This window comes from Pangasianodon hypophthalmus, chromosome 8 (genome assembly GCF_027358585.1).
Source record: "Pangasianodon hypophthalmus isolate fPanHyp1 chromosome 8, fPanHyp1.pri, whole genome shotgun sequence".
Taxonomy (NCBI): Eukaryota; Metazoa; Chordata; class Actinopteri; order Siluriformes; family Pangasiidae; genus Pangasianodon; species Pangasianodon hypophthalmus.
In genome coordinates this window covers 21,656,010-21,680,627 of record NC_069717.1, presented here as the reverse complement: position 1 = coordinate 21,680,627, position 24,618 = coordinate 21,656,010, and the positions used below count along the sequence as shown (strand labels likewise).

The 24,618-nt window shown below is 40.6% G+C and overlaps 1 protein-coding gene across 2 annotated transcripts; it reads right to left on the bottom strand.

Moving 5' to 3' along the window:
* Positions 1–1,494: 1,494 nt before the first annotated feature.
* brpf1 (bromodomain and PHD finger containing, 1) lies at positions 1,495–24,011 on the bottom strand. 2 transcript variants are annotated; one of them, XM_026925406.3, is made up of 16 exons: positions 23,374–24,011; positions 19,626–20,377; positions 17,480–17,669; positions 16,265–16,552; positions 15,019–15,506; positions 14,492–14,666; positions 13,552–13,683; positions 13,333–13,461; positions 12,269–12,662; positions 11,858–12,148; positions 11,204–11,482; positions 9,950–10,097; positions 9,559–9,692; positions 9,369–9,484; positions 5,164–5,318; positions 1,495–2,123 (listed from the first exon to the last, which is right to left on the bottom strand). In XM_026925406.3, the coding sequence occupies exons 2-16, from the start codon at positions 20,345–20,347 to the stop codon at positions 1,940–1,942; spliced, it is 3,825 nt and encodes a 1,274-aa protein (XP_026781207.2). In that variant the 5' UTR covers positions 20,348–20,377; positions 23,374–24,011; the 3' UTR covers positions 1,495–1,939. The 2 variants fall into 2 exon arrangements, with proteins under 2 accessions (XP_026781207.2, XP_026781208.2); XM_026925407.3 differs by having other exon boundaries at positions 13,552–13,680.
* Between the last annotated feature and the right edge of the window lie 607 nt (positions 24,012–24,618).

The window sequence follows — 24,618 nt, the reverse complement described above, 5'->3', positions numbered from 1 at the left end:
AGTAACTTCTTTCTGTGTCACACCACCTTCTAGTAGATTATTTTACTATAACAGCACACTCCATCATTTTTTTATTCATTTCGGACAGCATTAGGTGTCAAAGTGTCGTGCTACTGGTCAGAAGACTGAGAATTGAAAACAGAGGATTGTCAGGATGCCACTATTCAGGGCTTACTGCCCCAAAAGGATCACATCAAAAATATTATCTATAATTAACTGATAGAGACAGCATTGCAGTATCAGTTAAAATAATCATATTTAAAACAATGCTTTTGAGAAGCTAGGCCCTAATCTGTGAAATGAAAGAGTGCAGAATTAATCAACTTTCTTTGAGGTATTCGAGTGAATTGACGTAGTTGACATAGTCAAACTGTAACATGGATAACATAACCTGTGACACAGCTTCACACCACATTCTGTGTCACCCAAAGATACACTTTCACACCTCCCACATTTAAAAAAAAAAAAAAGTCACACACATACTTCATGTCATCAGACACACCCTTTTCACTTTCACGCAAGACCACGCCCAAAAGAAAAAGAAAAAGAGAGAAAGAGAGAGAGAGAAAGAGAGAGAGAGAGAGAGAGAGAGAAAGAGAGGGAAAAAAAGAATCATTGGAGGCGGTTGTACAAAACTCAAATTTTTTGTTTATTAAATTCTATCTTAAGTTTTCTTTTAATATATAAAAGTTCTACAGTGACAGGATTGGCAGAAAAGAGAGCACACCATTTAGTCCTTCTCAATACATAATACCGAGCACAAGAAAAGTACAAAACAGGATGAACAACAACGGGTACACTGTGACACAAGACATGTGTGAGTGTATTTGTGTTGTAGTGTGTGTGAGTGCACATAAGGATGGGGATTACTTGTGTGATCAAATAAATAAATGATAATTCTTCAGTCTGGAATTAGTTGCATCCTCTGTTTAAAAGTGAGGACTGCACATTGTGCATTTACTTACATATCATTTTTATCCACATCCATTCGCTCATACTTCGTGTCTCACCATTCACACACACTCCCTCTCTCTCTCTCTCTCTCACACACACACACACACACACACACACACACACACACACACACACACACACACAACTGCAGACAGTATTTCTAGCTTACAATCTGCAACACAAGCCTGCATATGTGGACATTCACATAGGGGTTTGTACATACACACACACACACACACACACACACACACACACACACACACACACACACACACACACACGCACATACACGCACATACACGCACGCACACATTCTTTCTCTCTCCTGTTTGGATTCACAGACATAGTTCCCACATACGTCTCATATTTATCTGTATTGGCTGGTTTCACTCAAATGACCTTCTGTTGTGAACTCTGATCGGCTTCTTTCACAGACACCTACACACCATAGTGCACTATCAAAGTTGTGCTAAGTTTGTAGGTTGTGTTGGAGTCAGGTTGGTGCGTGTTGATACAAAAGACACACACGTCGGAGACCTGTGACTCATGATAACTCTTATTTCCATCATTAAACTATCAATGTCCAGGCATGTTCACCAGTTTAGACTGAACAGTGTAGTGTGAGGTGAGGTGTGTGAGTGTGTTTCCGTTCACTTTTTTTTTTTTTTCCTGGCGTGGAGAAGAGACTCTACAAAATCTACCAGTTTATATATTTAAACACATACAGCCTAGAGACTTGACAAAACACAATACACACCGAACACCATGCCCAAAGTTATTTAGCACCAGAGAGATGGATTACTGTGTTGGAATTTGTGTGTTTGTGTGTGTCTATGACATCCATCAGCGTAAACCTAGATACACATACCATCTTTGTGTGTGCATCAGTGATGCATGTCACAGCCGTGTAAATAGTTAATCATATCAGGTGTTCATGCATGCTTTCTCAACATTATTTGTGTATGCTTGTATGTGTGTGTGTGTTTCAGTCACTGTCGCTTGTGTCGCTGCTGGGATCACCCTGTACTTTGTTACGGTGCTGCATGGCGCGATGATACGCCACCTGCACCGATTTCCTGATGTTGGATTTCCTGCCTTCCAGCATCTTCTCCTTATCCAGATCCTGATCCACACCCAGCGGTACGAGCTTTGAGCGCGGCAACCATTGCCTGCACACACAAAAGGATAAAAAACACACATGCTCCGTTTCTCAACACTCGCACACAGTTTTTGACAGTCTAGGCACGTTTTCAAACCACATTGCTCTATTTCATATTATACTTTTCAGCACTGTTTCATGCTTGTTTCCTCTGCCCTATTTACTGCTCTTTGTTCTTTGACACAGGATGTTAACTAGTCAAAAAATTTCTAACAAAAGTTGAAATGGCAGAAACAGCTAAAAGACTTCATAGTTCATGAAAATCAAACGAAACAGATGAACAAATCCTTTCCTCATGCAACAAATTAGTCATGCAAACACAACAGTGGAAATGACTATAATAACTTCCCTATATCTCTGCGTATGATCCATCAGGTATTTGGTTTTGTTAGCATTTATTTAAGCATTAGTCAAATTTACACCTGCTTGAAACTGCATACACCTGCAAGTAAACACTTCCTGTAATCAGTATTCTGTTATATAACAGTAAGACAAATTGAAACATATAGATGATGAAAATATTGTAAAATGGCCACTTAGGTCTGATTCTGGTTACAGTGAAATGAGTTACTGTGGTATGATGGTAAAACTGCAGGTTTAAAACATTTTGAAAGAAAAAGGCAGTCATGACGACTAAATAAGGTCAAGTGCATATCGTAGAAAGTCAATTCTCAGAATTTAGAGAAAACATCCCTTTGGCGTCACATGTATGCAATCCTAGTCATAAATGGTACAACAGTACAGATGATTCAAACTCAGTCATTTGGAAAAGACGCCATTAAGCTTCCTGGAAACACTATCAAGAAACCACAATTTAAAGTGGAGAACTTGTTTTTTTTTTTTTGAAATACATGGCTGTGTCAGCATGACTATGAATTTGATTTAAAAGACACACATGAGTCTGCAAAGTGGGGAAATTTTTCTTTTTTTTTTTTTTTTTTGCAATATTATTTATTCATAACGCACTTCAAAAGAATGCCAGACCTATAAAGTCAAGAGCCTTTAGCAGCAGCTTTCAGTACTGTACAAGAGAATCCAATCAAGAACCTAATCAGTCCAAAAAAAACATTTTTTATTTATACAGACATTTCATTAGCTATACTGGATATACTAAGTTACTAATCCGAGTCGAAGGGGTGTAGAAAGGTTGGCTGTTAATTCAAGGAGGAGAGCTTGATCAACGTTTCCCTTCTGGTTTGCAGTCAGCTGAAGTGCAAGCTGGTTAGTTTGACATTTTTAAATACCAGGACTCAAGGATTCTCATGCCTTGATAGCAGAGGATGTACGTTACTGAGAAACCACAAAGCATAACAAGCATATTTCTCTTAGTAATGTTAAGAGAGAGAGAGAAAGAGAGAGAGAGCGAGCGTGAAAGAGAGAGAGAAAGTGAGTGAGAGAGAACGAGGCCAAGAACAACTGTCTATAGCTGTCAGTGTGGAGCACCACAACACCCAAGCATTGATTATTTTTCTATGGCACCGGTACATTACAATGGTAATGATACAGTACAATGCTCCTTTTGAAGTGACTCTCTGCAGAAATAAAATGAAATAAATTATTAAAAATGTCCTCAGATTTATTTAAAAATCTAAAAACTTGAGTCAGGGGTGTCCAATCTTATCCAGAAAGAGCTAGTGAGGATGCAGAAGCCACCAAGCAGAAGCCACACCTGATAGTCTATTGAAAGCCAAGATCAACTAATTAAACAGGTAGAATGAAGTGTGGCTCCTGCTTGCCTGGAACGAAAACCTGCACCCACACAGACACTTTGTGGATGAGACTGGACACGCCCCTGGCTTAAATGATAAGTTGATAAGCGATTGTAAGAGAAGTGTGCAAGAGGCCAGCTACAACAATGAAGGGGTTACAGAGCTCACTGGCTGAAATAGGAGAACCTGTGTCGACATCAACAATATCATCAGCTCTTTAAAGATCTGGCCTCTATGGGAGAGTGGCCAGAAGGAAGCCACATCTGAGAAAGACTAACATAAAGGCACGTCTGGAGTTCGCTATAAGGCATGCGTCAAAATCTGAGAGATTTGAAAAAAAGATTTTGAGCCTTTTGGTCTAAAAGCAAAGCATTATATTTGGCACAGACTAAATACAGACCAGCACCCAGGTAACGCCATTCCAAGCATCAAGGACGGTGGTGGTAGCACCCCACCCCACAGTGCAATTTCTAATCATTTCCAACACTATCTATATAGTATTGATGGTTTGTCGGAAGTAATGCAGAGTGAGAATTTCATTGTATGATGTAATCGCTTGTTTTACTGTGTATATAACAATAAACTCTTGAATCTTGAATGCTCTGAGGTTGGAACTGGAAAGCCTGTTGCCATCAAGGGCAACATGGATGGAGCCAAACAAATACATGCAAATCGTTGAGGAGAAGCTGTTCAGATCAACTGGAAATCTGTGTCTAAGGGCAAAAATTTACATCCCAAAAGGACAATCAAGGTCAAAGCACATGGCAAAACCTAAAAAGGAATGGCATGAAAAAAAAAGACTTTGTGCTCTGGAATGGCTGAGTCAAAGCCTAGACTTAAATCTAACTGAACATCTGTGGCATGACTGGAAATTACTGTCCACCACAGTCTTCCATCTAATTTGGGAGAGCTGGAGGAAAATACCAAAATCAAAATGTGCAAAGCTCACAGAGGAAGATCCAAGACAACTCAAATCTGTAATTGCTGTGAAAGGACAATGCACTAGTATTGACTCCTGGGGGGTGAATACTTATCTATGAAGTAGTACTTAGACTCTTTTACTTTTAAATAATTCTGAGGACATCTAACTAAATTATATCATTTTATTTCTATAGAATGTCACTTCAAAAGGAGCAGAAAAAGAGCCAGTATTAATATACATAAATTGGATGTTGCCATACAGCAAAAAAAAGAAATAATCATTGAGGGTGAATATACTTTCTAGAGGGACTGTAGTTGTCTGTTTATGGTGTATGCTTATGATGTTTTGGTTGCTCTAGTGAGCAATTGTGAAAGGTCACATACACACACAGTATTAAAATATGATTATATATGACTCACCAAGTCCTCTTGTTGTCAAAGAACAGCACTAGGAACAGATGCTCCCGTGCTTCCTGGGTCATCTGCTCCCCCAGCTTGAGCACTTCCAGAGGGGGAACAGGGATTGGCACACCTCTATGGAACATACCCTCCCGTGGCATTTTGGGATCGATAATCTGAGAGAGAGAAAGAGGAGATTGACAGACATGTTTTTATGTTTTTAAATCTTCTGTTGCATCTTAAATATAATAATCAACCCAACTGTAATTAATCTTGTGGTTTGACTTCTGGCGTACTCTTTTGCATAGCTGGGTTGTGATTATGTCTGACGCATCTGAGCTGGTATACGAGTAAAAAAAATTCCTGCCATTTCCTGACACAGTACTGATTCTGAATTACTGGTACAGAAGTGTCAGGGTGACTCAGAGCAGTTCAGAAACTTCAGAGTATAGTAAAGTATTTTTCTGCATGACTCAATTGTTTCTTTCATTAAAAAAAAATGTATGCACTATATCTTTAATGCATTCTGGTATTTACTACTGTAAATAGTCTGTGTATTTAAATTGGTGTAACTGTTAGGTCCCAAACTGTAACCCATGTCCAAAGCTGATGTTACAGCGACACTCAGTGGAGGTTGTTAGAGGTGGTTTTGAAATTGCATATCTGAATACATCTGAATATCTTGTTCACACACTACTGGTTTATTTATTATACAGGCCCCTGCATAAGTATCAAAATAGCATGGCCAATTCTTTTGTTTTTCTATTCACTGAAGACATTTGAGTTTGTTTGTCTAATGTGTTAAACAACTTAGAACATGGCACCTTTGGTGGCAGACCACCCAGATTTTAGGTGAGCAAAATAATTTGAACAGATAGTTGTAAAAATAAATTACTATTTGGTTGCATATCCCTTGCTTGCAATAACTGCATCAAGCTGGCAACCCAATGACAACACCAAACTGTTGGACTTTGTTTTGTGATGCTTTTCCAGGCTTGTACCGCAGCTTCTTTCAGTTGTTGTTTGTTTTTGGGGGTTTCTCCCTTCAGTCAACTCTTCAGGAGGTGACTCCTGAAGTTGCTCAATTGGGTTTTTTCCCCCGGATGAAGTCCTTTGCTGTGTTGGCAGTGTGTTTTGGGTCATTGTCTTGCTGCATGAAGTTCCTCCCAGTTAGCTTGGATGCATTTCTCTGTAAATTAAATTGGTAAACAGAATGTTTCTGTAGACTTCTGAATTCATCCTGCTGCTACCATCATGGGTTGCAAGCCCAAGCCATGACACTACCTCCACCATGCATGACCAATGAGCTCATACGTTTTAGATTATGAGCGGATCCCTTCTTTCTCCACACTTTGGCCTTTCCATCACTTTGGTATTGGTTAATCTTGGTTCCAGAACTTTTGTGGCTCATCTCTGTATTTCATTGCAAATTCCAATCTGGCCTTCTGATTCTTACTGCTGATGAGAGGTTTGCATCTTGTAGTATGATCCCTATATTTCTGCTCTCAATGTCTTCTTCAAACGGTGAATTGTGATCCCTTCACCCCTGCCCTGTGGAGGTTGTTGGTGATGTTTTGGGGTTTTTCTTCACAGCTTTCACAATATTTGTCATCAACTGCTGTGGTTTTCCTTGGCTCACCTGTTCAATGTCTGGTTGTTAGTACACCAGTGGTTTCTTTCTTTTTCAGTACATTCCAAATTGTTTATTGGCTATGCCCAAATGCTTGTGCAATGGCTCTGATCGATTTTTCCTCTTTTCTCAGGTTCCAAAAGGCTTGCTTTTCTCCTATAGAGAGTTCTCTGGTCTTCATGTTGGTTTATCCTTTTTAACAACAAATGTAGTCTTCACAGGTGAAAACCAAGGATCAAACTAAGTAGATGTTCAGAGCTATTAATAGTTGAAACAATCAATCTAACAGGGCACATCTGGGCAACAAGAACACCTGTCAGTTACAGTGGATATAAACACACCCCTGTTAAAATGGCAGGTTTTTGTGATGTAAAAAAATGAAACCAAGATAAATCATGTCAGAACTTTTTCCATCCTCAATGTGAAATTACAACGTATAAAAATTAAGTGAAATACACTCAGACACATTTTAGGGAAAAATAAAAACCTTACAATAACCTGGTTGCGTAAACGTGCACACCCCTAAACTAATACATTGTTGAAGCACCTTTTGATTATATTACACCACACAGTATTTTTGGGTAAGAGTCTATCAGTGTGGCACATCTTGACTTGGCAATATTTTCCCACTCTTTCTTGCAAAACATTCTAGATCCATCAAATTGTGAGGGCATCTCCTGTGCACAGCCCACTTCAGGTCACCCCACAGGTTTTTAGTTGGAGTCAGGTCTGGGCGATGGCTAGGCCATTCAAAAACACTGATCTTCTTTTGGTTAAGCCATTCCTTTGTTGAGTTGAATGTATGCTTTGGGTCATTGTCATGCTGAAAGGTGAAATTCATTTTCATCTCAGCTTACTAGCAGACACCTGAAGGTTTTGAACTAAAATCGACTAGTATTTGTAGCTATTCACCACCACCTTGATAAAAGCCCCAGTTCTGGCTGAAGAAAAGCAGCCCTAAAGCATGATGCTGCCACCACCATGCTTCACCGTTGATATGGTGTTCTTTTGGTGATGTGCTTTTTTTTTTTTTGCACCAAACAGAATTATTATACCTTCTGGAATTGGTCTCATCAGACCATAACACATAGTTTGGGGTAATTTAGTTGAGCTTGGATGTTTTTTTGTGAGAAAGGGTTTCCGTCTAGCCTCCCTACCCCATAGCTCATACATGTGAAGAATATGAGAGATTGTTGTCACATGCAGAGAGTAATCTAATCTAAGTACATTTTGGGGGGACGTCCTGTTCTTGGTGTCACTGTGGTGCTCCATTTTCTCCACTTGTTAATGATGGCCTTCATGGTGCTCCATGGTACATCTAATGTTTTGGAAATTTTTTGTACCACTCTCTCCTGATCGATGCCTTTCGACAGTGAGACCCTGTACAGGCTTTGTATGCTCTTTGCAGACCATGGCTTCAGAAGTCTGATGAAACCAAGAAGATGAAATCAAGAAGAAAATCCTACACAAACAGCTGATCTTTATTTGGGGTTAATCAGAATAATTTCATTGATGACAGCTGCATGATAATTACTTTTGAACATGAGATTGAATGTGATTGTTTCATTCTGAACACAGCCACATCCCCAATTATAGAAGGGTGTGCACACTTATGCAACCAGGTTGTTGTAAATTTTTTTCTTTTTCCTATTTTTTCTTATTTTTCCCTAAAAGGTTTCTGATTGTTTATCACTTAATTTTTCTACGTTATAATTTCACATCGAGGGTGGAACAAGTTCTGACATGATTTATCCTGGTTTCATTTTTTTTACATCACAAAAACCTGCCATTTTAACATGGGTTTGTAGACGTTTTATATCCACTGTACATGTACAAATATTTTTGATTACTTGAAAAATGGGTGGGTTTAAACAAAAGGTGCCATGTTCTACAGTTACTTAACATGTAAATATCAGGAAATTAAGCTGAAATTCTGATCTGTCATCTCATATTAAATTTTGAGGGGATAATGAGGCTGGTTCCTGTATACCAGGGAACTCTCAGTCGCAGGCGTACTGCCACCATCGAAACCACTTCTAGGCAGACCTGAGAGATAACGTAAAGATAAAACTGTCAAATGTACAGAGATTATTCACAACTGTATCTGTGTGGCTTTCCACTGGGTTCTCCGATTTCCTCTCCCCTCTCAAAAATATGAAGGTAGATGGATTGGCTTTGCTAAATTGCCTCTAAATCGGTATGTGAATGCGTGTGCATGGTGCCCTGCGATGACATCATCGTCTGGGTGACACCAGATAGTGCAATTCTAAATCATTCCACTTCTGTAACTGTATACTATAAAGTTAAAAAGTGAAATTGTGTTAACTGGAATTTTTGAGCTTGTGAGCAACATATGAGTATGAGCATCAGAGTCATAATCAATCAATGCCCCCTGGTTGATTATGATATACAAATACTGCAGCTTTTGTATACTTCTGGGTATGAGGTTAAGGTTTGGATTAGATTTAGATATAGAAATAGCATTAATTCTCTTCAGTAATGTCACTAGAAGGTCCTCACAAGGATAGTGAAACAAACATGTGTATGTTAAGTGTGTTTGATTCAGTGAGTTCGAGTGCTTGTGTGTGAGACTTACCAGAGCAGGATAAGAGGGGTATCCTCGACACTTGGCCCATACGAGATCGAGGGCATCTAAGGTGGTGTAGTCCGTTGAGCCCATCCAGCAACCTGACCTACTCCGGCCTCGCATCACTGAAGACACAAACGCATATTAATGAGCACAGTTCTGTGTCCATTAGTGTGTGTGGGCGTGTAGCTATACTCACAGTGTGAAACCCCTCTGGCTCCTCCCACTGAATAGGAGTCATTCTCTGTTCCAGAGGTTTCCTCGCTGCTATCCTCCTGAAATGTTGAGCGTGAGAATGAAGTCTTCCCACGGCCCTGCTTTGAAGGAGTGGTACTGATATGGGGAGACAGAGAGAGATAGAGATATGAATAAATTCGGGCAATATTTTTGTCTCTACACCACTTCATCACATAACTAGCCAATACTAACCATGACTAGTCAATATGGAATACATTGTTTTCTCATGTAAAAGTGTTTAATACCAGTATAACTTAAGACAGACTACAACCAGTACACCAGATCAACTGTCAAACCACCCACTAACAGGTTACAGATTATATACACACTAGCTGTGGTGTGTGTGTGTTTACCTTGTTCTGTCAGAGGCGGCACTGCTGCTGCTGCTGGTTGTAGAATCTGAGTCAGAGCTGGAGCGGGGATAGCGTGGCTCGTTCCTGTATACCAGGAAACTCTCAGTCACAGGCTTACTGCCGCCATCGAAACCATTGCTAGGCAGACCTGAGAGATAATGTAAAGATAAACCAAATGTACAGAGATTATTCACAACTGTGTCTGTGTGTGCATGGTGCCCTGCGATGAACTGGGTACTGAATACATCCAGAAAATATTCCCACCTCATACTTAGTGTACCCTGGGTATTGTAGACAGATAAATATAATGAATGAATGAATGAATGAATGAATAGTTACATGTTATACCACGATATTCGACATACTCAAAATACCATCCCTACCACTAAGTTTAATTTATGAGGAAGCTGGCATAGATAGGCAGGATATTGCTTCACGCCACATAATGTCAAATAAGAAGGCAGCATAATGTCACATAAGTAAGGGATAATGTGATCACCAGGTGATCATTAGCAAAAAATAAACCTTGTTATAGTGATCAAGGATCAATGCAGTACTGTGTAGTAAGGTTAGTAATTCTGACCAAATTTAAATTTAGCATCACATCTTTCCATCTTCCATCCCATACGATTCCATAATTTTTTTTATAAGACTAGGTTTTGAAAAATACACTCTCAAAGAACCTTTGCTCTGACGGACTTGCCCAGTATTTTAGGTAAACAATTATTTATAAACAAAACAAAAAAAAAAAAAACAGAACATTATATCATAAGCCATGACAGAAATGATGTAGCAAAGAGAGAGAGATTAGCCAGTATTGGGGAGCAGAGCTCAAAAAAATCATTTCAAATCATTACAAAGCTTACAATTAGTAGCAAGACATAAAATGATGAAATGAAATGATTACATTTTGTCCCACGTTAGCCATAGACGAAATCAAAATTTCAGTATGCTATGCCAGATTTCTTAGAGTTATATAACAAGAGTTATATTGTGATGTATGGACATTTCTGTTTAATATAAAACCTAAAGAACATGTGTCATGACATCTGACATGAATATTTAGTAAAGCAATATCTCCCAAGTTTTAGGAAAACTGAAACTTTTTAGAAAAAACAGGAAAAGGCTTTTTTTTTTTTTCTTTTTCATTTTACTTTTTTTCCCCCCATTTTAGGAAAATCAAAAAAGGTTAGGATTGGGGACAGCACGGATACAATAACAAAGACAGTATTAGTTTTTTATGTGCGTGCATACCAAGGTCCACGTGATCATTGTCACTCTCACTCTCAGAGCTGGAACTGGAGCGAGGGCTTCGTGGTCTCTTGCGCTGGCGTGCTGTGGTCATCAGAGGGAGCTGTGGAGGTCCTACAGGACTGGAGCTCATCGCTCCAGAGTTGTGTAATGCGTCACGTCTTTTAGGGGGGCGGCCTGGACGCTTCGGAGGTCCTGTGGCCTTTGGGTTCTTTTTGGAGAAGAGGATTGAGGTTCGGCGGCCCACTTCAGATGCCAGTGTAGAGGCAGTAGCGGTGATATCTAGTCCGACAGACAAAGTCATAAATTGAGAAAGAGAAGAGTAGTTTTATAAGTTTTACATGCATTTCCCAAAATTCGGTGAAAACTGTGAATAATTTTGTTCACAGACTATTAACTAGGTCAAAAATGACATAGTCGAGAAAAGTATCAGTCAAATGGAACACCTATATAACTGCGTAAGTAAGCGCAGTGGCATAACTGTAGTGTACTATCTGTTGCTGTGTTCTATGTTTACTTTTGTATTTTTGGTATATGCTTAAATTTTGTACAGCACTTTGGCCAACAGCTGTTGTTTTTAAATGTGCTTTATAAATAAATATGACTGACTAAATATGACTGCGTATTGCTATACTGTGTGCACATATTCGGTCCCACCTTTTCCGCTAATCTCCTGGCTGCTGCTCTCCCCTCCCTCGTCATGACATGTGGTTCCTGAAGCATGATGTGCAAGATTAGAACCACGCTCTCCAGATGCCCCTGATTCTCGGTTGCCCCCGCTGGACCCGCCATCCCGCTGATGCGCTAGTTTGCGCTTAATGACCGTCATCTCCTTCCTCAGAGCTTTGGCTCGACGTGAGCGCCCGATGCTGTGCTTTCCCGAGCTGACGTCATCGAAACGTGCCTGCAAGACCCGTAACTGCTCCTCCAGCGGCAAACGACGCAGCTCTGAGATACAGAGAGACGGAAGAAACAGCAGATCATCAGTCAGCATCTAAAAAAAAAAAATAAATAAAATTTTTTTTTTTTTTTTACGTCTTTCCACATATCTCCACAAGGCCAACTTACCATCTTCATTAACAGAAGGGGACCTCTCTCTTTCCCTGTCCTGCTCTCGCTCTCTCTCCTTCTCCCGCTGCCTTTCTCTTTCTCTCTCCCTCTCTCTCTCACGTGGGGATTCGGGGCTGGGCTCTCGGGGCAGGTGCATGCCTGTGTCAAAGTCATAGCCAATTCGCTCGGCCTGTCTCCGAGCCTGGCGCAGGATGCCACTGCCCGCCTCCCGCAGCCTCAATGCTGCCCGGTAGAACACAGTGTCCTTGGCATTGTATTTGAGGCAGTTGTTGACGATGAGCAGGAAGTCGGACTCGAACGTATCAAAGCTAAGATAGCGATGAGACTCCAGACTCGTCCACATGGTCTGGAAATCCATGGGCCGCTCAATGTGATCCAGGTAGTCGGGGACCTGACATACACACACATTTGTATACACATATGCATACATGCGAATTTGTGTGTCAGATACACAGTGTGCACAAATAAAATGTGGAACATTACAAATAACTGTACACCCATTTGTTGCATCATGGTAACTGCGTACAACTTTTTGCTTTTAGCAGCTATTTTATTATTTGCTGAGATGAAAATGCTGGAATATTTTTAAATGGACTTGTTAAGAGAGAATCCTTGCTCTAAAATTACTGGTAAATGATCACAATCTTAGTGTGTACAGTCAGCATTAAGGCCTTGAATTTATTAAGCTGCAGGCAGACTATATCATCACACAACCCATAAGAACACGTTCTTTCTGTCTATTGAAAGACATTCTAAACATATGGTGAGCACGTTTATTGGAATATTTGAGGCACCAGTATTTGACTATTGAAATCATTATCTTGGTATTAGTTATATTCTACGTATATATATATATATATATGTATGTATATATATATATATATATATATATATATATATATATACATACATACCTACACACACACACATACACACACACACACATACATGCTCCCTACTGGCCTTATGTAGGTGAATAATAAAATCCTTTATGTCTATTCCTGAAGATGAACCAGTGAAAATGAACACGTGAAGCTAGTAACATTCGTGTATGTGTGTACCTCATTCAGTGGCACAGGCTCAGTGAAGAAATTGTTGGTGTCTCGCTCTTGCAGCTGTTCCAGTGTACTCCTCAACAACGCCAGGAACGGCGTCAGCTGCATTTCCAAGGCTAACTGCTGAATCTTAAGCTACAAAAGCACAAAACAGTGTTTATTTTTTTTACATATAAAAAAAAAATCATAAAAGCCAACTGCAGGATTTTAGAAACTGTGTCTCACCGCCTCCCTCTTGAGTTTCTCTCTCTTGCGGATGAGCTCCACCAGGAGTCTGGCTCTCTCCAGGTCATGCCTGAGTCTCTGCCATGCTTTCAGCTGTTCCTTCAGCGCTGTGTGCTTCTCCTCGCCATCCTTCTTCACCACACACAGGTTTCAACACCACACACAAGTAAACATTCAGTTCATACATACTTCTACTTTTGAAGTAAAGGAGACAAAGGTTTTCATTGACTTTTCATTATGTTTGCCTAGTGTTTACATTTACTGTATTTAGCATGCATCCTTATCCTAAGCTTTCTAGTCTCATTAAAAAACAAAACAAAAAGAAAACATATCCTAATGTAAGAACAAATAGATCAGGATCTAACAATACCATTAAGATAAAGCCATGCTAAAGAGGAGTTCAGGTTAAATGTCTAAATTAATTCTCATTCGAGTGTTTAATGAAGAAGTAGTTCTTCAGTCTTTGTTTGAAAACAGCCTCAGCTGATTGGACAGCTAGGGGAAGTTCATTCTACCGGGTACCAGGATAGAGAAGCATGCTTGATGCATGACTTCCTTGTTTCTGGAGGGATGGTTAGTTGAATCGAGCTAGAGGCTTGAAGGGAAGGTGGTACAGAGCAGGGTTTGATAAATGCCTTCAGCTTAGATAGGGGTCTGTTTCTGGCTTTGCTAGCATGCATCAGTGTTGTAAACAAGATTTGGGCAGATACAGGAAACCAGTGGAGGGAAATGCAGCAATGGGTGATGTGGGACAAATTGACGGGAGTGAGTTGCGGGAGTTCAATCTCAAGATAAGGGACTGAACACGTAGCTTGGAAATAGAGCAGCTCATTGGAATGAAAAGACATGCAAATGTATGACATGTACTTGTATTTCTCTACTGATTATGATCACAGTACAAACAGGTTCTAGGCTTGAATAAGAGTGTGTGTACACAGACCGTGGTTATAGAAGGAACAGGCTCGACATTGCGCTGGGACTGTAGGTGTGTCTGAAGGCGACGCAGCAGAGGGACGCCGTTGCGGCTCTGTCTCTTCAGGGTCCAATAGGCATGCAGCCTCTGCATGAACTGACTCTTCCTGGGTACTGTCAGATTGGCCGTGATCTTGCTCAGCCTACAGAGAATGAGGGACAATGGGGGATGAGGCGAGAAAAAGAACAATGCAGGTGAACAAAAAATGGGAAAAACAGCAATAGGTGAGTTAGTTAGTTATGCAGTTATGCAGTGGAGACAAAAACGCTTCCTAGAAGTGACCTTACATGGAAGAGGTCAATAATTTCCAACAAGCACTCATTAGAGACAGTCTTTTTCTGTGGCATTTTTATATTGTTATCTCATATGTAGTATCCAATATGTACATTAAAGTTTATGATTATCTTATGATGATCTTCAAGAAAAGGAAAACTGGAATGCAGTTTTTGATTGCATGTGTCTTTTCTGACTGAATCTCACAAACATTAGCTCACCTGTGTGGTGGTATGCATGGCACAGACACCACAGGTGCAGCCGCCCTCTTCTCTGCTAGGATCTTCCTTGCCCTCTTTAGCTTCCGTCTTGATTTGGCCTTTGCCCTTTTGGCCCGCTCCTCTCCGACTCCACCACCGTCCTCCTCGTCTTCGTCCTCTGCCTCACTGAGAGAGGAGCCACTCCCGGTTCCGCCCCCCAGCGGACGGGCCGTGCCAGGTGGCGTGTGAACGTCACAGTAAGCCGTCTTGCGCACACTGAACGAGGTGCCGTTGGCACCAGTCTCGCGCACAGGCTCCATCTTCATGTAGAGCCCGGCTTGCTGTGCACACGTCACATGGAAAGCCGTATAACAGTTGGCCTTGTGACATTGGATACACGCGCCAGCCCCACGCTGCTTACATATGTAGCATGTCAGCTTCCAACGTGCCGCCGGGATGTGCTCAATGCTGTCGATTGGCTCCAGGAAGACTGTGTTGGCAAAGCATACCTGCAGCAGTAATGTAAGAATGTCCAGATGGGAAAAGAGAAAGAAATGGTTCAAATGTGCTAAAAGAGAAATGTCTGACTGTCACTACAGCAGGATCTTGTGATTGCAAAAAAAAAAATACTGCTTACTTGAAAACACCCAGCTTTTTTTTTGTTGTGCTGGCTTGGCATGCAAAAAATCATATCAGCAAAACAGGCCATACATATGCAAAATATCACATCAACAAACCGGGCCATGAGTGTAAACAAAGTGCATTAGAATAAAAAAAAAAACCAGAGAGTATACTTATTTTTTTTAATATTTACCAAACCAAATATTCAAGCAAGTAACATGAACTCTGCTGTCTTGAGTGTGATAGTCTTCTTAAAAAGGCAAACTGCTTCTAAGCATTGTGGTCAAACACTGTATTAATCTTTGTTAATAACAAAATTTCCTGACAATATTTCCTGAGTGAATCTACACTCAGTCTATTCAAAGACAAAAACTGTAATCATTGCACAGCATATTCATGCAAGACAGGAAGTGTGTGTATAATGCATTCAATTCATCATATATCTTAGCTGCCAGCTTCCACAGACTCGCACACTTGGAACACCTACAAATTGTGCACTGCTGCATGTTTTTTGACAGCATTACAAATTAGGTTACAGCAATGTACAGTTATTAGATACAGGAAAAATATGTCTGTACAAAATTTGAAGGCATTTTCATGATCAAAAACACATGATCCTGAATATGCATACACACCACACGCTCACCTCAGGTATCCACAATGCACACACAACATGTGCCCAGCGAGCATCATCGGTCTGCTTGAAGGCTCCGCCCTTGTTAGGGCATAGAGCACAGTCGACGGCACGCGAGGGCGACTGCAGGCAGCGACGGCAAAGCCACTGACCCTCTGGGATGTAAGGAACGCCGTAGCACTCCTGGTGCACGGCCAGGTTACACATGTCGCAGAACAGGATAACGTTGCTGTTCTGGCACTCGCCGTCATTGCAAATGCAGCACACAGCGTCCTCGTCGATCAGTGCATTCGGCTCGCCCTGATCCAAAGAAAGTCACAGGAGAGAGCAGAGAGAGAGAGAGAGAGGGTGAGGACCTGACAGTATGAGAAATTTTACTTACACTATGTTAAGGAATAAAACACAATGAGGCATGCTGTTATAGGTAAATAATCAACAACAGGCTGGTGTGATGCCATTACAACTCCAAAGCTGATTATTTTCCAGTCATAGCACATTGTTATTCCTCTTATACCACATCGATTTGCCGACAGTAACAAATTTCTATTTATTAAAGAATGATGTGTCATTTATAGTGTAAAGTCATGGAATGTTAGTTTCTGTCATTAGAATAAGTGCATTTATATAAACCCGTGATTAACACTCCTCTCCGAAAATATTGGAACGGCAAGGCCAATTCTTTTGTTTTTGCTGTTGCTTTGATGTCTGGTTGCTAGTACACCCGTGGTTTCTTTGTTTTTCAGGACGTTCCAAATTGTTATACTGCCTATGCCCAATGCTTGTGCAATAGCTCTGATCGATGTTCTCTCTTTTCTCAGCTTCAAAATGGCTTGCTTTTCTTCCATAGACAGCTCTCTGGTCTTCATGTTGGTTTAACCTTTTTTAACAAAAAAAAATGCAGTCCTCACAGGTGAAAACCAGGACTCAAACCAAGAGCAGACATTCAGAGCTATTAATTGTTTAAACAATCAAGAAGAATTGGCCTTGCCGTCCCAACACTCTCGGACCGGACTGTATCCTACAGCCGGCGATACGAACCTAACCCTTATGTTCTGTTCAGTTCTAAATGTCCAGTCAGACATTTTTAAGTAAAAAATGCATTTTCAAAAATGTAGGCCTAATTTCATTTCCTTAGCTCACATCAAATGTACTGGTGACTTCAGTTGCCACCACTTATCTGCCTGTGTGTACATATGGCAGAACAAAAATACAATAAGGCTGTCAAACCTTGTTGTGGCTCTCAAAGTAGGACTCCTTTTCTAACCGATCCATCAGGTATTCAAACACCTCCTGAGGGATCGGCGTCACTCCATCGCTACGCCGTTTATCATTCATAATGTCCAGCCAGATGTAGTCTTCCTCATCGATGTCATACTCTACCTCCTCATCCAGCTCCTCCACAGATTTATCTATGTACCTGTGAAAGGGAAAAAAGCCACCACAACTCGAGTTGATCATTTATATGACAAAAAGAGGAGGGTTTCAAAAAAATTTTTTAAATACAATATCGTATAATACAATCATTAATTAATGACAGATTTACAGATAAAACAGTTGCTTTATCAGGAATTGTAACTAAAAAAATAGCTGCTGTATTGCTAAAACCAACTAAATTTCCTGACAGCCACCACACATTTAAGACGATTATACTATTGCCACAAAAAATACTGTTTCTAACTGACTGAAATGACGGGTATGCATTGTATCAGTATATATAATTATAATTATATATAAGAATATACAAGTGCTTATATCACAAATTGTGAAGTAGATTCCAGCAAAAACTCAACAGAAAAACTCAATAGAAATCATAGTACAAACCACTGCTCATAAATAGATTAGGTTAGATTGCTATTGCTCCCCTAGTGGAAAATAAGGCAAAAGAATGACAAGGATTTTTACATCACTGTTAATCTGTAGATTACAAAATGTGCGAGCGATGGGAAGTAGCAGAGTTAACACTAAGGAATCCTGACCACATGTCATCCACACCACTTCAGACTTGATCTGCAATGACACTCCTTTTTATCTGTCCTAATGCTGACACTGCCAACTTGCTTGCAAATATAAAAACATGCCTTGTCTCATTCACTATCGAATTTCAACCTCAGTGGAAATGCTGAATGTAGATTACATCATTCCTTCATCACGGTGGATCCAGAGCCTATCCCAGGAATCCTGAATGGGATGCCAGTGCCCAGGGTACCATGCACACAGACACTGACATAATCATTCACATCTAAGGGCAATTTAATGTAGCCAATTCACCTACCGGCATTTTTGGGAGGTGGCAGGAACCCGGAGAAAACTACCACTGACATAGGAAGAATATGAACTCTGAGATCTTGGGATCTTGGCTTACTTTCTGTTCCCAGATCCAGACTTAAAACACGAGGTGATCACGCCTTTGCGATCGCCGGACCAACACTCTGGAACAGTCTACTTCTCCACATCAGATTAGCCCCTTCTATTTCAGTTTTCACGTCTGCTCTGGAGACATATTTATTCTCTGTGGCCTTCAATATTCCATGAATATTGGTTTGATCACTGTTTTACTATTGTACTTGCTTTACTTTGTTGTTTGTTTTGTTTTTCTTGTAGTTTTACTTTTTGTACTTTGTACTTATTTGTGCGAAACTCCACACAGGCACTAACCTGAGCTGGCGACCCGGTGTTGTACCTCTATGTGCTGTACCACCAAGCTGCCCAACGGAGAGCATATAGCCTCTGCATATTATCTGGCCTCCTCTTTTGTTATTCACTACCATCAATGTTGCAAGTGAACTATTAATTTTTTTGCTGAAAGAGCTAACTTTCTAGTCCTTCCTCTCACAAGACAGCATAATTAGCTTAATTTCTGTTAAAGTTGAAGCAATCAGTTCACCATTTCTTTATTTGCATTTTTTCCCAACTTGCTCCCTACTTTGATCACCTGACAATTCCCACCCAACCAGTCAGCTCTTCTCTATCATACAACAACTACCAGAGGAGAGAGGCTGAGGGCTAGTACTGAACCCAGCCAACTTTTCAAACTGCTGCTCATGCTGCATCACACGCCAGCGTAGCACACTTTCAGGAAAGTGCTATTTGCCTTCTTCCACACACATGAGCTCAGAGATGCCCATGATTGGCTGGTGACGCCGCTGTAATTGGCAGGGGATAAAAAGTATAAATGGAGAGTATAACCATCCCTCCCACCCACAGAGCAAGGCCAAACTGTGGAATATAACTGTGGAATAATCAGGATGCAAACTTGCAATCTCCAAATGACAGGGCGAATGCTTTTATTTTGTGCCACTCATATAAAAATTATTAACTGGCTCTCTGAAACAGCATCAGCTTTGTGACAGTGGAAAAAAAAATACAAGTTTACCTGTAATAAGATGTCGGTCTTGGTGGTGCATCAGGCCTGTCTTGGTCCAGCTCTCGAAACACAGCCTCAGGTAGCTTGACAGCTGGCCCTGGTGGATTTCCATGATGATGCATGCCATCCTTCTTCTTTTCTTTGCTCTTGTGCTTGCCTGCTTTGGGTGTTGCCCCCGCTCCTTTACCCCCATTGGCTGTCGCAGGGGTGTCAGGTCTGTCCTTTCCATTGGTCCCACCTTCACTGACCCCATTCTCACCATTGCATGTTGTGGACCCGCCTAGTCCATCATCAGCTTCACTGTCCTCCTCAGACACCACATCGAGGTCCTCAAAGATGCTGAGGCGGTGCACTTTGCCATGGATCTCCAGCTCCACCATGCGCTGAGCCTGAGCGTAGGTCATCGTGTCTCTCCCAGGAGAATGTGAGTGGTCAGAGTTATCTGCTGGGCTACCCGGCATTCCACCGTGCCCAGGCATAGTGTGGGCGTTACCAAGTTCAGAGCCATCTCCTGACGTGGGTAGTGAGGAACGAGCTGGGCGACCCTTGCGCTTCTTCTGCGGCGTTCCTTGAGCAGAAGGTGGGTTGTCGTGGTCGTAGTGGTACAGGTGGTACTCGATACCACTGTAGCTCTTATACACCTTGCGGCACGTCTCGACCGGGCATTCGTACGGTGGCTTGGTGGCACGCAAGTTGTGGCAGAATGTTTTCACATCAAAGTCCAGCCCCATGCTGTTGGCGCACGTTATTTCAGCTTACATCTAAAAGACGAATAAAAGGAAGAGTGTTCTGTTGCAGTCTGATTCTCATTAGAATAAAATCATTATCGATAACTAAAAATAGACTGCTACATAGCAGTCTTGTTTACAGATGAAAGAAGAGAAAGAGAAAAGGTGAGAGACAATGCTAATCGCATTCCAGTCTTCTTCTCTTAAAAAAAAAAAAAAAAGTTAATAACAAGGACTAAATCTATATCAATAACTAACATTATAAGTAGGGATGCATCAATCCCATTTTTTTACAGACCATGTATATACATGTTTTTGTTACTTGTCGATAATGATGCTGATACCGAAATGAGTAATTTACTTAGTATTAATCGAACAGCAGTGTTTACAAACTTTAGCTATGTTTACACTGTTTCCTGCTAGCAATGAACTCCAGATGCTGTTTTATTTTTAAGATGTTATGTCATTTAAACTCTATGTTAAATAGAGAGAACAAGCGTGGCCAACTTGAGTACACAGAGCAGGATCAGCGAGGGAGGTCATTAAAAATGTGTGCAAGGCATCTTGACTTGGGAGCAATGTATGTGTCTCAGTGCTTGCAACACTCAAGTGCTCTTACGCAAAACACTTTCTTGGCACACAGGCTCGAGAAATCTCTTTCACTCACTGATACTGCTTTGTGTGCGCACATGTGCACCCTCAATCTCTGTTTAAACAGCATAAGATATTTAATCAAGTTATGTGTATTATAGGAAGATGCTGTAGTAGCTCCTCATATTTTCGAAGAGCACAGTTTGCAGTCTGCTTTGCTTTTATTGCCCTCATTAATTGTGAAATACATCCAGATTTCGGTCATTTTGTCAACTGTTCATTAGCATGACAATGTACACTAGGCTTATTCCACACACACACACACACACTATAAGGCCTTCCTTAAACTTTTGCCACAAAGTTGGAGGCACATGATTGTCAAGAATGTCTTTGTATGCTGTAGCATTATGATTTCCCTTCGCTGGAACTAAGCGGCCCAAAAGTATTCAAGCATGACAATACCCGTGTACAAAGCGAGCTCCATAAGTTTGCCAATGTTGGTTTGGAAGCACTTAAGTGGCCTGCACAGAGCCCTGACCTTTACCACTGAGCACCTTTGGGAGAAACTGGGATGCCATCTGCACCCCAACATCAGTGCTTGGCCTCACTAATGCTCCAGTGACTGAATGAGAACAAATCCCACAGCCACATACAAAAATCTAGTGGAAAGCCTTCCCAGAAGAGTGGATGCAGGCCAACTTCATATTAATGCCATGCTTTTGTAATATAATGTTCAGTAAGCACATCTGGGTGTCATGGGCAGGCGTCCACATACTTTTGGCTACACAGTGCAGTATCATTTACTATTGGAGCATTTTTTACAAGTATGAGCACATAAGCATTGTATAGGACTGATACTAGGGATGGGCAATATAGACTTCAAACTATATCACGATATTTTATATCGGTAACGATATAATTGACGATAGTAACATTCGACACTATCTTTTTGGCCACAAGTCACATCAGTATACAGTTTTGAGAGCCGTCTGATTCACATCTGATCTTCAGAGAGCCGAACCACTTCCATATAACGGAGGAAGCTCCTTTTTTGGGGGGATTAATTCTTCTTCCACGTCTAGGGTTGGAACTCCGCTTTCCGCCATGCTTATTCTCGTTCTGCGTTTGAGATGCCTACGCTGCGGCACGTAAACACGTCATCAACTATATCGTCAGTATCGTGGGATGACAAATTCTTATCATGGGGAGGGACTGTACCGGTATATCATGGACGATACGATATGAAACAGTCCTAACTGATATCAATACCAGTATTGATGAATCCCTATATACAAGTGTGCTAGATGAGTCAATTATCGTTTGATAGCTATAGAAAACAATTCAAGGGACTGAAACCAGAGAGGTGAAAGTGACATTTTAAGGAAAAATTAGGGCGTAAAAGGTTTTACTGAGATCCAACAACTTAAAACAAATATGAATGCTCAGTGAGTTTTAAATAAAGTTTTGCCCCTCCTGTAAACTGGAAATTTCAAAATTTCCTTTGGCCTCTGTTGTTCAAAGAGAAATACTGAACTGTCTACTAGAGAATAATAAAAATGTGAAAATGTGATAACTTGCCTGAAATCACATTTTCTACAAATAATCCCTTCTCAGTTTGACCTCAACTTCAAGCAACCAGAGGATAAATATTCAGACAAGAAAGCCAAACGTTTTGGACTAACGTCACTCCAACAGCCATTTAGAACCGTGAAAACAATTCAAACATAAATACACTGACAGAACAAAGATATTATGGGGTTAAAAGTGGTTTCTTATAGGGTTAAAATGTACAGAAAAGCATTTCCCAGGTGGTTTTTGTGAGACTCTTTCCCTGACAGGACTCATTCAGCTGAATGAAGGTAAACAGGTGATCTGTTTGGCGTGGCACGAGCTACATGTAAACAAACAACTAGCCAAGTTCTGAATATCATTCGGCTAATTGTTCAGCTTGTGTACATCTCTGGCATAAAACTGAAAACATTTCATGCTTCAGGAGAATGGTGTGTGTGTGTGTGTGTGTGTGTGTATGTATATATATAAAGTATAGGAACTAATCTAACATACTGTAACTAAAAGTGACTACACAGCAGCAGAGCATCTGGCAACAATGTTTCCCTCATGTCCTGGGTGAATTAGCGCGCGCGTGAAATGCTTTACTATGCTAAGATGGAATTTTCCACAATATTGCCCTGGAAACAGCCTGCAACTCCAAACATGCTTTTGCTGCATCAACCTGCATTAGTGTATAGAGTGGCTAACAGTCAGGCTAACTGCTTTCACGCGCGGCAAAAAAAAAAATTGCACTGTTTGCAATTGATGCCCGTGCAACCACCATGCACAGAGGTTACATTGCAAGTGCATAATGGTTACATTAAATATATGCTCTCCAACCTAATAATACTCCCAGTAGATGCAGGTATGAACGGAACAACACTCACTACTCCAGGCGCTTGTCACCGAGCACAGCGCGAGCTCCAGTCGCCACTTCCGACCAAGGATAATCACAAAGAAATGTACATTCAGGTCGCTTCCGTGTGTATCTGTGAATCTGGTCAAAGGTGGTTGAAATAACTGTTATTTTAAAAAGGAAAAAAATATAAGAAAAAAAGCAACGCGGGTTATTTAACTGTAAAGTGAATAATCCAGGAACTGACTATGGCGAACAAAAGGGGCTACTCTGGGTGCCATGGGCGCGTGTCGGCACATTCGCCATTACAACACCATGGCCTCTGGCGAATTAGCGACAAAACTCTCTCTCTAATGATATAAAATTCACTTTTTATTATAGAAGGATACTATTTATAAAAGATGAAAAGTGATCCACGCACAAGCAGGATAAAACTGCGACTACTTCCTTCTTGTTTTGAACTCTACCCGATTTGCGAATTAGGCAGAGACTTTCACATTGCTATATAGGTTTATATTTTTTCGCAAGTATTTTTCTGTATATAAATTTTGGTGGTGATCGTTTCACGTTATAGTTAGTCATAGTTAAAAACAGAACAGTTTCGTCGTCCCTACATATTTCCGTTTATTTACGAAAATACCAAACGAATCTGCCAACGCGGATCAGTAGATTGAACAGATCCCATGCGCCATATATTTAACACCAGGGGATTTCGAGGCGCCGCCAGGGGGCGTGGTTTATATAATACAATCCAGCAAAATATAATGTAATGCATACAAGAATTAAGATTGATGTAGCTTTAAGCTTATTTTGGCATTGTGGTGGATTAAGATGTTAAAATACCACTGCTACTGTAGTAGGCTTTAAAGTATACTATCAGTTTAAGGTGGTATTGAAAAAGTATTAAAGTTACATACTGAGTCTATTAACATTACATTCGTATGCATTAAAAAAAGATGCAGAGAATTAATATTTATTCTGCCCTACATGATCCACACTTCGTGTGTTACATGCTTAAGGGCTCCATAAAGCACCAATATTAGTCATGCTTCATAAATCTATAAATATGTGTGTTCTGCATATAGTTTGAAATATGCACAGTGTAAATACTTACTGCTCTCTCCAGTCTGTACATTTTGTACTTTGTAAATATTGCAAAACCATCTAGATATTCTAATCTTTTAATACTTGAACACTAACTTTTAAACTTTTTTTCTTTTCATTCATAACAATGTATACAATGCAATACAGACTTTCTTGCAAGGGATCTTATTTG